General features: G+C 43.4%; 1 protein-coding gene across 1 annotated transcript in view; it reads left to right on the top strand.

Moving 5' to 3' along the window:
- Window positions 1–14,225, top strand: part of AMOT (angiomotin) — a 60,806-nt gene that overhangs the window by 32,980 nt on the left and 13,601 nt on the right. Inside the window, exons 8-9 of the mRNA XM_049644206.1 lie at window positions 14–159; window positions 13,369–13,518. Coding sequence (XP_049500163.1) covers window positions 14–159; window positions 13,369–13,518 — 296 coding nt within the window. The remainder of the gene's footprint in view (window positions 1–13; window positions 160–13,368; window positions 13,519–14,225) is intronic.

Genomic DNA, 14,225 nt, shown 5'->3' with positions numbered 1-14,225 from the left:
CATGTCTTGATAGATAAGGAAAGCCAGAGGGAGAAGGAGAAGCTGGAGGCCGAGCTGGCCACTGCCCGTTCTACCAGTGAGGACCAACGACGACACATTGAAATCCGAGACCAGGCCCTGAGCAACGCCCAGGCCAAGGTGGTCAAGCTGGAGGAAGAGGTATGTGCGGTTTCCTTAAGGTAGCATATGAGTCCCAAAGAGGGGGCGAGCTGGGAAATCAGGGGCACTGGGGACTCCCCATTTTTGTGAACTGGCACCGATGCTGTCCCCCAACCGGAAGGTACCAGATATTTTAAAGTACTCCAAGGATCTTAAAATCAAAATGGTCCTTGTCTCCCGATATTCAGTGGGAAGTTGGTCCACTGGGGTTAAAAAAAAAAAAAAAAAAAAAAAAAGAAGAACCTTGATGGCTATGGCTCTCGTCCTAGGATTTATTTTGCAGATTGGTTCTGAAATAGAAGCAATCTTGAAGGGGTCTAAGACAGGATGGGACCCAGGGAAAATTTACAGTTTATGGCAGGCCAGGAACTGTGCCCTGGGCCTTACTGGCTATGTGACAGGGAGAAAGTGTCAGTTATTTGTGTGCAAGGATGGGGTCTTTCCTTGACAAATACAAGGGCCCCCCAAATCCTAAGCATATGATAAATGTGCATCTGATTAGTCTTGATGTGGATGTTACTCGATTGCAACACTGAACTGTGTTCATGTGAAATGGAGGGAATATTGCTGCTGGACTGTCATTAATTAATCGTGGGTGTCTGTTGTCATTGTATTGACGCTTCAGTGTTTTGTACTTCAGGGAATGGGTATGTTCCAACAAAAATGGATGCCAAAGTGTAACTTGGTGAAGAAAATTTCACATCTCACTATTCTAAAACTTGAATGTTTTTTTAAAAACAAATTTTTTTAATGTTTATTTTTGAGACAGAGAGACAGAGTGTGAGTGGGAGAGGGGGAGAGAGGTGGGGGGGGAGATGCAGAATCTGAAGCAGGCTCCAGGCTCCGAGCTGTCAGCACAGAGCCCGACGCGGGGCTCAAACCCAGGAGCAGCGAGATCATGACCTGGGCCGAAGTCAGATGCTCAACCGACTGAGCCACCCAGGCGCCCCTAAAATTTGAATTTTTTTAAGACAAAAAATAGCCTCCATTGTAACAAATTGGAAGCTTTATAAACCTGAGACCAAAAAAAAAAAAAAAAAAAAAGTGTTTCGTGACCAAGCCCTCAGCCTTGTGGCTTTGGTATGTGAAGTGTCTTTCCTACCTTCATTCATGACCTGCCTCCTCTCCCTCGGGAAGAATGGTTCTAGTTCCCAGAGATCTCCTGACTCACAGATATCTTTTGCTTTTTGGGGATGGGGATTAAAGTGCTTGTTGGGATTGGGTTGTGGGTTCATACATTTCCAGTAGGTAATATTGCCTGACCTATGATGTCCTTGACCTGACTTGCTTAATCATTAAACTACAGGTTGTATAAAATCTGGCTAGCGTCCTGCTTCATCTGTGGTCTGCGTCAACTGTTGAGTTGCTTTATTGAACATGAGGAATATTCGTATATGTCTGGTGTCCAGACCTCAGGAGCACACTGTTTAACCTTTTGCTACTTCTCATACATTCTTTCCCTTCCCTCTCTTGTGAAGAAATCGCAGAATCAATTACAGGACAAGGATAAGACTGTATTATTTTAGAGAAGGGACGAGAGACTGGCCGAGAAGTAGCTTGTTGGGTAGAGCCAGGAATAAAACTGGAATCTCATGACTCCCCAGCCCATGAATTCCCTAGCCCTTGCTGCTTGTCTCCCGATCTGAATCATCCTTTGGTTCCATTCCCGAGGAGAAAATGTGGGCGCTTCTTGTTCAGATTTAGTAACCCCTGCATCTTTTCATTAAAAAAAAAAAAAAACCGCTCCACCCGTTGGGCCCCTCTTTTTCAACAAGAGGCTTGTCCAGACTGCTTAGAGATTGGGGTATATACACAGTCCTGCTGCCCCTCCAGGAAGGGTGCCTACCCAGTAGGAGGTAAATGGGACAAAGACTCTGCAACTCTCTCGGTTTGCTGTGTCCTAGGGCTCAGTGGTAACTGGTTGTTAATCATGAAAACAATATACATCTAAGGAGAGGATGTTAATTTGTAGTTCCCACTGGGCAGCCCTCACTGAAACAGTTGCCTGAAATATATTTCTGGCTTCAGACTTCTGAGGCTTTTCTGGGCATTCGTTCCAGAGATTTGTAGTCGTTTTCCAGGGCCCTGCCCCCAAAACACGTAGATTTACAGTTTAAAAAAGAAGTTCGCAAACTTAGGCTAGGGTTGAATCATGGCATCTAGCAGCCAGATATGTCAAATGAACTCATCAATTATTGTTAATTTTTTAGCCCTCATCCAACTTGTGCTTTCGCTCAGAGGCTAGTGGTTGGGAAATTCTGAGTTGCTCTTGCTACAGGAGGTGGAACATTTGATGGGGGAGAGCGGGCTGGGAGCCTTCTACCCAGTAGAATCACAAGGGCAGAGGCCATGTAATATCTTCCAGACTCTTTTTCTCAAGAAAAATCCACTGATTCGTGTTTTCTTTTCTGTTTTAGCAGCCTATCAGAGCTCGCTTTGCTCTTAGGTGGTGTTTGTCTTGTCTCCTCTATAATATTCAAAGGAAACATTCCTTTTCCTTATTCTCAAATACAGGAATTGATCATTGAAGTTTGGCTTTTCTGCTGGCACCCAACCCCCACTAAGCTCGTTCTACCTGGCCTCAAATTTTTTAAGTACGGGACATTAGGGAAGGGGGCCCTGGAACGAATCGAGTAAGGAATCTTCACTGTTCACAAAATCAGTGAACATCTCTAAATCAAGAAATGGTATTCATGAATAGAAAATGTATTCCTCTATCTGTTGGAGATGGCTTATGTATAGTCCTTTTGGAAGGCAGAGGAATATGTCAGACATTTGCCTATGTCTTGTATAAACAGAGAATTAAGTTATGGCTCACAAATGGCACCCCGAATTTTTCCTAGAAGTTCTTCCAGGGGAAATATTTGTAGTCTGCTTAGCAAAGGAGAATTAGGGAAATTTTCCCAAATTAAGTCATTTGTCTAGGGAGTATTTTCTTAGCCTGCTAAGTGTCAGGGCAGGTCAATACATATATCAAGTTGTTATGTTGTACACCTGAAACTAATATAATGTTATATGTCAAATATATCTCAATTAAAACAAAGACTGCCAGGGAAAGATTATGGCTACGTTAACGGTCCAAGGACCCTTGCATGCATTTAATGTCTTTCTCGGTACAAAGTCTTCACGTAGATGCTTTTCTCGAAATTCATTTCATTTTTCTAATCCCATGAAGACTCTTGCCCGTGATACTGTGCATCCACTGTGCTCTCTAAGCTCTATACAGAAATGTGCCTCAGGCGTACAGAGAACTTTCTCCCGCCGTCACAACTTCCGTCCCCTTCCACACTCAGCAGAGATTCTCTGATGGACCCCGTTCTGTTGACGTTAGGGAAAGTATCCTGCTGGCAAGGGGCTAGCACTTTTACTAAAGAACAGACCTGTTTGGGGTTTTGTTGTTTGCTTTTTGTTTTCTGGGGTTTTTTGTTTGTTTGTTTGTTTGTTTGGCGAGTCACTATGATCCAGGTCTTGCCACCAATCTGCAGCCTATGCAGCAAGCAGCAGCCAAGGTAAATGGTGCCTTTCCATCCTTGCCCTTATCTTTCGGGACACGTAGGTCCTGTTGAAGTGAAGGCTCATTAAACTCCCAAGTCAAAAGAACTCTGTGTCCCACAGCAACCATGGCATTCTCCCATTCAGAGAGATCTCCCCCACCCCCACCAATTCGACCTCACTGGAGAGTTTCGACAGATGCCTGGCATATCCACTCACAAGGCTCAAGGCAGCCCAGGCTTCTGGCTGGCTACTGTCTTATGATGACCCAGAGCCGAGCCACTGCTTGGGTAATTGTTTCAGGGATGGTGGGAAAAAGGCCCCGGCGAGATCAAAGAGGGAAGATGCTGCGGGTGGGCCGCTTACTGAGAAGAGTGCACTGGAAGGGACAGAGCGGAATGTGGGAGGGCTGGCAAAAAAACAAAAAACAAAAAACAAAAGAAAAAAACAACACAAAAAAATCCCAACAACAACAACCACCAGTGAGCCTTGTTTTTTGGCCCGAGGCTAGAATGACGGCCACAGAGATTCAGGGAAAGGGGGCCCAAGTGTTAACCTTGGCTCAACTACGACGGCTGGTGATGCCTTAGACATCGCAGCGATAACTCTTGGTGGCAGCGCGTTTTCCAGTGTCCTTTTGCCACTGTGCTCGGTTCTTCAGAACGAAATTCATATTGTTTCCCTCCATTTTCCACTATTAGTCTCTATGGCTGATAGTTTCTCTTATGTCTGGCTACCTTGCCACTTGTTTGATTTGTCATTTTGGTTGGAGAGATGGACAGCTTTGTGCCATCCTCACAGTACCGTGACTGGTCTCCTTTCCCGGGATTAGAGGAAGCCGTGCTAGGCGTCGACATTTATGTCCCATCCCAAATAATCGTGAAACAAACAGGGTTTTGTTGCTGTAGGTAAAACTCACGTAATAGTTATGCTGGATTATAAAGTCTGGATGGAAGATCTGAGTACGTTATCTAGCCAGGAATCTTCCAGGGTGTTCTGCTGATGAATTATTGACTCATTTGAAGGGCATTTCATCTAAGAATGGCCTTTCCTAGATTTAAGGCCGCATATTTTATTGAGGTAGGTGTTGCTGCACCCAGTATGTGAAGAAATTATGTCCCCGCCCCAAATAGAGACGGAGTGACCTCCCAGAGCTTGCTTTCTCTCAGTTTTTTTTCCTGTGGTTTTACCTTTTTAAATTCCCAAAGTAGAAGCCTTGTGTAATTCCTTTAGTCTCCTTAACAGAATGAACTCCGTTCTCTTGGTAGCAAGTTTCTAGAGGTGGTTTCAACAGACAGAGGCAGCTTGCTAATACCAGGGTAGTGTTACCAGATTGCTTCAGAGGGAACTCTTACTTGGAGCCCGGGGCTCCTGAGTAAGGCTGAATCAAATCAAACAGAAAGCACTAACGGCTCACGGAGCAACAGATAACTAGTTGTGTGCAGAGGAGACGAGGAAAGAAAGTACAGTTTATTTCTGTGTTTGTTTAAATGTTTGTTCACTTATTTCTTTTGAGAAGGAGAGCCAGGGAGGGAGAGAGAATCCCAAGCAGGCTGCTCTGTGCTGTGAGATCATGACCTGAGCTGAAATAAGACTCAGACGCTCAACCGAGTGAGCCACTCAGGCACCCCCTTATTTTTTTTTTTTAAGTTTACCTGTATATTTTAAGAGAGACTGAGAGTGCATGCACACGAACCGGGGAAGGGCAGAGAGAGAGGGAGAGGGAATCCCAGGCGGGCTTTGCACTGTCAGCACAGAGCCCGACGTGGGGCTCGAACCCTTGAACTGTGAGATCGTGATCTGAGCCAAAATCTAGAGTCAGATGCTTCACCGACTGAGCCACCCGGGTGCCCCAGAAAGTATCCTTCCATTGTGACATTTGTGACACAGTGAGTGGAGTTGTGGGCAATGGAAGGGAAGATGAAAATGAGACACAGTGAAGGATGTTTTCTATGGCACTGGACTTAGTTCTGTATTATTCGTTTCAGTGTCTTTTAGGCAATGAAGTGTGTGTTTATGATGATGTTCAGCCAGCCAGTAATAATATCCCACCCCCTCTACCTATCCATCTGTATATTTTTATTACTTAGTACGATCTTACTTTGTAAGTTTTTTTAAGTGTTTATTTTTGAGAGAGAGAGAAACACACACAGCACAAGCAGGGGAGGGGCAGACAGAGAGAGAGGAAGACACAGAATCCGAAGCAGGCTCCAGGCTCCGAGCTGTCAGCACAGAGCCCGATGTGGGGCTCGAACCCACGAACCTCTAGATCATGACCTGGGCTGAAGTCGGACGCTTAACCAGCTGAGCCTCCCGGGCGCCCAAGAGTTTACTTGTTAAGACTGGTTTTGGGTTCCCCCCAAAATAGAAGGGGAAGGTACAGAAATTTCCCATATACTCCCTGCCCCCACACCCGCATAGCCTCCGCCATTATCAACATCCCCCACCGAGAGGCAAAATTCGTTATAGTAGATGAACCTTACATTCACACATCATTGCTCCAAAGTCCCTAGTTTATATTAGGGTTCACTCATGGTGTTGTACATTCTGTGGGTTTGGATAAATGTATAAGGACAGGTGTCTGTCATTATGGTATCATATAGATTATTTTCACTTCCTAAAAATTCTGTGTTCTGCTTATTCATCCCTACCCCCTATGTACTTTTTTAACTTTTTGAAAACATTTCCAAACGTATTATTATATCTCCCACTATGAACCTTGCAAGTTTTGTCTGCTTTCAACAGATTAGGACATTGAAGTGCAGGCAGATTATACAGTTAGTGATAAATCTAAGACAAAATCCAGATCCCTTAATTCTAAAATATCCTACCCTATGCTGTGTCCACCAGTGCATACATGGAAAAGGTTAATCATTAAATGACTTCCTTGCAAATGGCCAAGATCAATGGGTAGCTTTAGGGGCTCCAGGAGTAGTTTTGTATATAGCCATCCTTAAAAAAATACATTTGAAAGACGTCCACAGTTGTTGGAAGGAGGGAAAAGATGCCATCACGTGGTATTCATTTGCAGGGATCAGATTTTCCTGAGTCAGAAGGAGGTTAAGAGATCTGCCAAATGCTTGGGAATGGGTTCAAATTATTGCAGAAGTGCAATGGAAAAATATGATTGATTGAGCTCAAGAGTATCTGCCCTATTCTTCGCTGGATTGCCTTTCTGCCATTCATCCCACTTTGGTTCCCCTTTAAAAAATTCTCTCTTAATCGGAATGATGTGACACCCTTAACTTGACTTGCCAAACGAAGTAGATACATTAATGAATGTACGTGTTTATTTTTTATATGTTTGTAGTGTTACAGCTGAGCTATGCTATGCTCATTTTTACTCTTCTGTTCGACAGCTATTTCATATGAGCTGGTCACCAAGAGGGCCGTGAAAACATGAACTCAAACTAGAAACTCGAAGGGATGCAAAGGAAAAAAGAAAGGCCCTGCCCTAATGGGGCTTATGGGATGTTGCTCTCTAATGGGGCAGGGACGTTGTCTTGCTTTTCGTTGCGTCACTGCTCCTCTCAGATGTAGAATAGGGCCTGACACATGATAAGCATTCAGTAAGTATCTGTTGAATGAACGAATGAACAAACGAACAAATCCACACATGAATAAAATCTTACACAATGACTGATACTACTAGAGTACACATTATGAGAGACTTCGAGAAAAGCAACAATCAGGGTCAGGTCAGATGATTCGAATGACAGATTATTCTGTGACTAAAGAGAGCATGATAATATTAAAGTGTGAATATAAGCAGTTGTTGAAGGTGCGGCATGAATGAGATCTCCTCAACATTATTGACATTGGGGGCCAGATAATTCTTCATTGGTAGGAGTAGAGGAGGCTGTCTTGTGCATTGCAGGATGTTCTATACACAAGAAGCCAGGAGCAACCCAGTCCGAGCTGTAACAACCACAAATGTCTCCACGCATTGCTGAATGACCCCTTAGGGGAAAAATCGCCCCCAGTTAAGAACCACTGGTATAGAAGCAAAAGAATAAACACCCATACATTAGACCTTTGTGGTAGCAGGTAGGGATGGAGTTGGAAGGGAAGGGGAGTCTAAAATATCAAGACACAAATTAAGAGTGATTTAAGGAACAACATTAGGAGAATATAGAATTATAGAAAGCAAGGGAAAGGGAGCTCTGACAAGTTTTTGAAAACTGGCTTTTGGAAAGAAAACTTGGATGGGTGGAATGATTTCTCCTATTCACTGAATATCCAGAGATCATTTGTTTTATTTTTTTTAATGTTTTATTTATTTTTGAGAGAGAGAGAAAGAGAGAGGCAGAGAGAGAGAAAACAAGCGGGGGAGTGGCAGAGAGAGAGAGAGGAAAACAGAATCTGAAGCAGGCTTCAGGCTCTGAGCTGTTAGCACACGGGGCTCGAACTCATGAGCCCCGAGATCATGACCTATGCCGAATTCGGACCCTTAACAGGCTGAGCTGCCCAGGTGCCCCGAAAATTTGGTTTAAATGATGGATTTACTTGGCTTTTTCTAGAGGCCCATGAGTACTCATCTCTAGACCTGAGCCACTACCTTGGCTTTAGAAACTTTTTTTTTTTAATTTTTTTTTTAACGTTTATTTATTTTTGAGACAGAGAGAGACAGAGCACGAACGGGGGAGGGTCAGAGAGAGAGACGGAGACACAGAATCTGAAACAGGCTCCAGGCTCTGAGCAGTCAGCACAGAGCCCGACGCGGGGCTCGAACTCACATACCGCGAGATCGTGACCTGAGCCGAAGTCAGACGCTTAACCAACTGAGCCACCCAGGCGCCCCGGCTTTAGAAACTTTTCAAGTGAACTTTCACTTCCTTGAATGCTGAAGACATGGAGAAACGAATCATTGGAGATCCTATGGAGAGTACACCCATGACATGTTCTGTCTTTTGCATGCACATACACACAAACTAAAGCAGAACTTCTATTTTGTTTTTGCCTCCAAGAATGCGCCCATACAGAATTCTGGGATCTCATTTTGCTTCCTTCCTCAGTTGTTGGTCAACGTTGAAGGGGAAAAGGGGAAGTTGAGATCCATAAAATAGTTGTGAATTGAAAGACTATTAGAGACCATCTGAGGTCATCTCTCTAGCCTAGTGATTTCTTTTTAAATTTCTTAAAATCTCCATATCCAAAGGCACTGAGGTGTGAAATACCATGGGGTCCTCAGGGACCTTAAATTATTTAGCCATGTTGAGGTGTCACGTGTGAAAAGATGATGGAGTGAGGTCAGATGACAGGCCCAATCGCTAGGGCAGACAGACAACACACAAGAACATGTATATATTCATATATATTTTCGACGAAGTGGCAGTCTTTGTTGAAGTTAAGTTTTATGTAGAACCCTAATATATACAACACGTAAAAGAGAAGCCATTTGATACAACTTACCCACCACCGTGGCCTCTGAAGCACTCCACGGAACAATTCGAAAATCACTCCAGGGTCTGGCATTTTATCTACAGAAGGACCGGATAGTAAACAGTTTCAGTTCTGTAGACCATACAGTTTCTTTTGTAACTGCCCCTGCTCAACTCTGCCATTCTAGCCGGAAGGCATCTATAGCCAATATATAAATGAATGGAGATGGATGGATTTAGCCTGCCGCTGACCATTTCCTTTGCTGACTCCTGAAACCCTCCTCATTTTTTACAAATTGGGATGCTGAGGCCGAAAACACGGAAACAAATTACCATCAACGGCAGAGCTAGGACTAGAATCTAAGTTCCCTGATTGCCACTTGGTTCCTTTACCTTTCATTTGCTGTCAAATAGAGAAATAGCTGGGGGCGCCTGGATGACTCAGTTAAGTGTCCGACTTCCGCTCAGGTCATGATCTCGCAGTCTGTGAGTTCGAGCCCCGCGTCAGGCTCTGTGCTGACAGCTGGGAGCCTGGAGCCTGTTTCAGATTCTGTGTCTCCCTCTTGCTCTCTGCCCCTCCCCTACTCACGCTCTGTCTGTCTGTCTCTCTGTCTCAAAAATAATAAACATTAAAAAAATTAAAAAAAATATCTGAGACTCTGTGTGGTATTGTAGGGAATGAGGTCTGCCTAAGGCTCTTTTTTTTTTTTTTTTTTTTTAAGCAGTACCTTGACTCTAAGTAAAGTATTTATTTCTCATTTGGAGAAATGTGTCATTTGGAGAAAATAGGGTGTCCTTGTGGCTACTTAGCGCTTGCTTCTAATTGTATCTCCAGTGAATGGCCTTGTCTTATAAAGATATCTGAAGCTCTATCATATAAAGCGTTTGAAGGATTAGTTTTATATGTCTTCCTAGGGGAAAATGGCTGTGTTTTTAATGTCTTTAAGTGTTTTTTTTTTTAATTTGAGTGTAGTTGACATATAATATTAATTTTAGGTATACACCATAGTGTTTCAACTATTACGTGCATTACAAAATGCTCACCATGATAAGTGTCTACAGTATTATTGGCTACATTCGTATGCTGTGCTTTTCATCACCATGACTTATATATTTTAGAACCAGAAGTTTGTACCTCTTAATCCCCTTCGCCCACTTTGCCCATCCCCCACTCCCCTCCCCTTTGGCAACTGCCAGCTTGTTCTCATATTTACGAGTCGGTTTCTGTCTTTGTTGTTATTTGTTTGTTTGGTTTGTCTTAATTTGACATGAATGTGACAATTAGAGTTACAGAAATAATGAGAACCATATCAAGGCTATCTGGCATGAATGTTCAGAGTTGAAAGGACCAGAGCATGTGTGATTGGACATTAACTTTTTTTTTTTAAAAAAAAAGAACAACTCTAAGTACTTTTTGTATGAGGTGGTCCACTAAGCACGTCATGTGTTATCTCATTTGATCTTTATAGAGGTATATCCCATTATCATCATCTCCATGTTGTTGGTGGATGAATTACATAGCCTACCTAAGTTTGCATACCTAGTGAGTGGGAGAACTCAGATTGTTTGAGGCCAGAGCTCATGACCATAACCGTTTTACTATGTGGCCTCTCTTTTTACCTAAGAAGGAACCACTAGCGTTTCTGATCACATTGGAAGATGAAGTTGGGGACCCAGAATGTCCTAATTAACAATCTAACATTTGAGGAGCTTAGCACAGGAGATACGTGTACAGGGGCGAGGCAGAAAAGAAAAGGGGATTTATCACGATGAAGGTAAAAGTGAAGCATATGACGATAGTAGAGGAATGAATAAACCATATAGACCTTTGTTCCTTTCTAAATATAGATGAGATCTAGAAAACAGAGTATGTAACTTAGAATACAGCTGACTTGTTGATTTCATCTCTAGGGTCTTGCATTGGTAGCATCCAACACTTGTCCTTTTCTGTCTTAAGTTATCGACAGATTAAGCATTTGCTAAATGACCATGGTGTTTATGGGTGAACTACACTCTTTCTTCTTTTAAAGGAGGTGGGAGGTGAATTATGCCAGTAACCGTGGTCTTGGTACCTTATGTATAATCATCTCAGTGGCAAAGCATAATTGGATTTTTCTCGGCCTGCTTTGTGAAAGCTGTCTGACCTGCATGCCTATCTTCACCCAGCCCAGAAAACTCCCTGGGCCTTTATTGCTCTTCCCTTCTGGAAGGGTTGGTTCAGTGACTTCTACTGCTGGAGATGCTTTTGCTAAGATATTAAGGTTTTCTTTCTCAAGAAAGGCAGGGTGTGGAGACCTCCACCAGGCCCTGGACTGCTTGTTTTTCAGTTCTCTGAGCTTGCACCGGAGTACTTTACCATCAAGGCAAGAACTGCATGCTAACTTTAATTGCCTTTAAGTATAACTGCTGTAAGCCTCAGTAATTATAGTTAACATTCTCTGCATTAACATTGCACTGCTCCCCTAGGATTTTCAGAGTGATTCACAAATACATGCATTCAACTTGAAATAGCTCGTGAGGATTATGGAACCCAAAAGGTGAAGTTAGAGGATATTCCCTGCTCTCCAATTATTCTAAGCGTAGCAAATAGGAAGGCAGAGACCTCCATGGCCTAAAGGTCTTGATTGCCCTAGTCATTGGTGTTACAAATAGTTACTTATCCCAGGAAGGAAAAGTGTAAGCTTGCTGAAAGAAAGAGAATGGCTTTTGTTTGTTTTATTTTCTAGGAAAAAGTCTAATGGATTAAAAAAAAAAAAAACATCTAGACTTATAACTCACCTCAACTGGTCCACAAGGCTAAATTGAAGTAGATCTTAGAATGAAAGGAAATGTCAAGAAAGTATAGAAAAAAAATTTTTTTAAGTTTTCTTTTCCGAGTCACTTAGGCAAAGTATACCACAGGTCTGATAGGAAAATGTAAGATCGGTTTTCTACAACCTAGATGAAGTTTGGCTATCCTCATTTGGGGACAAGGCATTTAAGACAAGGAGAGTTCGGCACATGCCATTACTGTTAAGTTACCTGGTTTCTGCAATGGGGGAGCCAGGTTGGTCCTGCTGGCTTGCCCCCTGCTAAATGCGTCTGGGCAGTTCTGGAAGGGTAACTTCTAACATTGCAACTATCTATCTAGCTAGCTCAAGGGCTTGGGAACGTGTTGAAAAGTTCGAGTTGAGCTGAATTCTTCAATTCCCTCTTCACAGAGTCATCAATAATATTTCGATTTAGATCTTAAAGTGAAAGTATCCTTAACTAACCTCAGCTTCCATGATTAATGATAATGACAGATGTGAGACTAGCCTGGAAGAATGTATTCATTAGAAAGAATTCGTGGGTTGATTCTGTTAGCAAGAGAGGCACCCCACGAATATGGTGAAAAGCATAACCTCCTCATTTGCTAACAAGCTGGGAAGCTGCACTTACTTAGCCCAATCTTCTTAAGTGTTGAGGTATATGCCTTCTTAAAAGAGCCTTGAGATCCTCGTTCCTCTATTCCAATGGAGCCAGGATTTGGCCTATGAACTACAAGGGGACAAAGAACTCAAATTCTCTTAGTCTCAGGGGTGCCTGGGTGGCTCAGTCAGTTTAGCATCCGACTTCAGCTCAGGTTATGATCTCATGGTTTGTGGGTTCGAGCCCCGCGTCGGGCTCTGTGCCGACAGCTCGGAGCCTGGAGCCTGCTTTGGATTCTGTGTCTCCTTCTCTGTCTGCTCTTGCCCTGCTCACACTCTGTCCCTCTCTCTCTCAAAAATGAATAAACATTACAAAATAAATTAAAAACTTCAAATTCTTTGTCCCAACCTGCTTCTACCTTTGCTTTTAGTTATGGTTCATAGGCTTGTAGAGAGGAAGAATCACGTTTGACTCACTTAGGTTTGGATTTGACTCATTAGTTCGAGTCTTTAGATATCTGTAAAAGGCTTAGCATAAAATTGAGAAATTATAATCCTGTGTTCTCAGAGTCCAGTGTTATCAACTCAGGCTCATGAGTGAGGCAGAAATTGCAAATAACCTGTGTTCTTTTCATAAACGTGTAGTGGGGCAGTGCTAGTCAATGAAGAGGTTTAAAAACTCTTATAATCCATTGCATGGTAACTTCGCTTTTGAGAAGCAGAAACTGTCCAAGGGGGGCTCCTAATTCCTCTTCCGCATCGCATTTTCTGCACGATAAGTACAAGGCAGCGTACTCCTCATCCTGAAGGACCTTCTTGCCATTTCATTCTTTACTTGGAGCGGGGCAGAAAGAGATGTAAACACAAGGCTGGATTTGGGGGCTGCATAACTGACTCTGCTGTCCTCTTTTGTGCCGTCTCACATCTCTCCCTACCTGGAATTTCAGCTGAAAAAGAAGCAGGTGTATGTAGATAAGGTCGAGAAGATGCAGCAAGCCCTCGTACAGCTCCAGGCAGCGTGTGAAAAACGTGAGCAGTTGGAGCATCGTCTCCGGACACGGCTAGAGAGGGAACTGGAATCGCTCAGAATTCAGCAGGTACGAGAACTTAAAACGAGACCGCTCCTGATTGGTGGTTTTCCATTGGGTGTCGGACCTGACGATAAGAGCCACACTTTTGCTCATCTTTAGGTGTTTTTGCCCCACTTGATCTTCCTCCAGACCACCTCCTGATTGCGACAATGAGGTCGGCTTCCTTAGCTTTCGTAGCCCGGCAAAATCCTTAATGCCTATTGTCTTGTACCTTTTATTTTCATGTGAACATTAGACCCTATAAGAAGTGAAAATGCTGTACAAATAGACTCCAGACATTTTAGAATTGGCTCCGGTCTTTATTTATTTTTTACGTTTATTTATTTTTGAGAGAGAGAGAGAGAGAGAGAGACAGAGCACAAGTGGGGGAGGGGCAGAGAGAAAGAGACACAGAATCCAAAGCAGCTCCAGGCTCTGAGCTATCGGCACAGAACCCGATGCCGGGCTCGAACTCACAAACCGCGAGATCATGACCTGAGCGGAAGTCGGACGCTCAGCTGACTGAGCCACCCAGGTGCCTCACGCTCCGGTCTTTAGAATCATCTGGCCGTACCCCTCCTCATTTTCAGATGGGAGAAAATCAAGAGCCAGGAAAGGTTGCGTGACTCACTTAAGGCCACACAACAAGTTGGGGGCAAGGTAGGGGCCCAATCCTAGGTGTTTAATGTCCATTTCTAGTGTGTGCCGTGCTGGCAGGCAGGGATAGTGGTTTT

The sequence above is a fragment of the Panthera uncia genome, chromosome X, assembly GCF_023721935.1.
Source record: "Panthera uncia isolate 11264 chromosome X, Puncia_PCG_1.0, whole genome shotgun sequence".
NCBI classification, from domain to species: Eukaryota; Metazoa; Chordata; class Mammalia; order Carnivora; family Felidae; genus Panthera; species Panthera uncia.
This window is presented reverse-complemented; position numbering and strand designations above follow the sequence as displayed.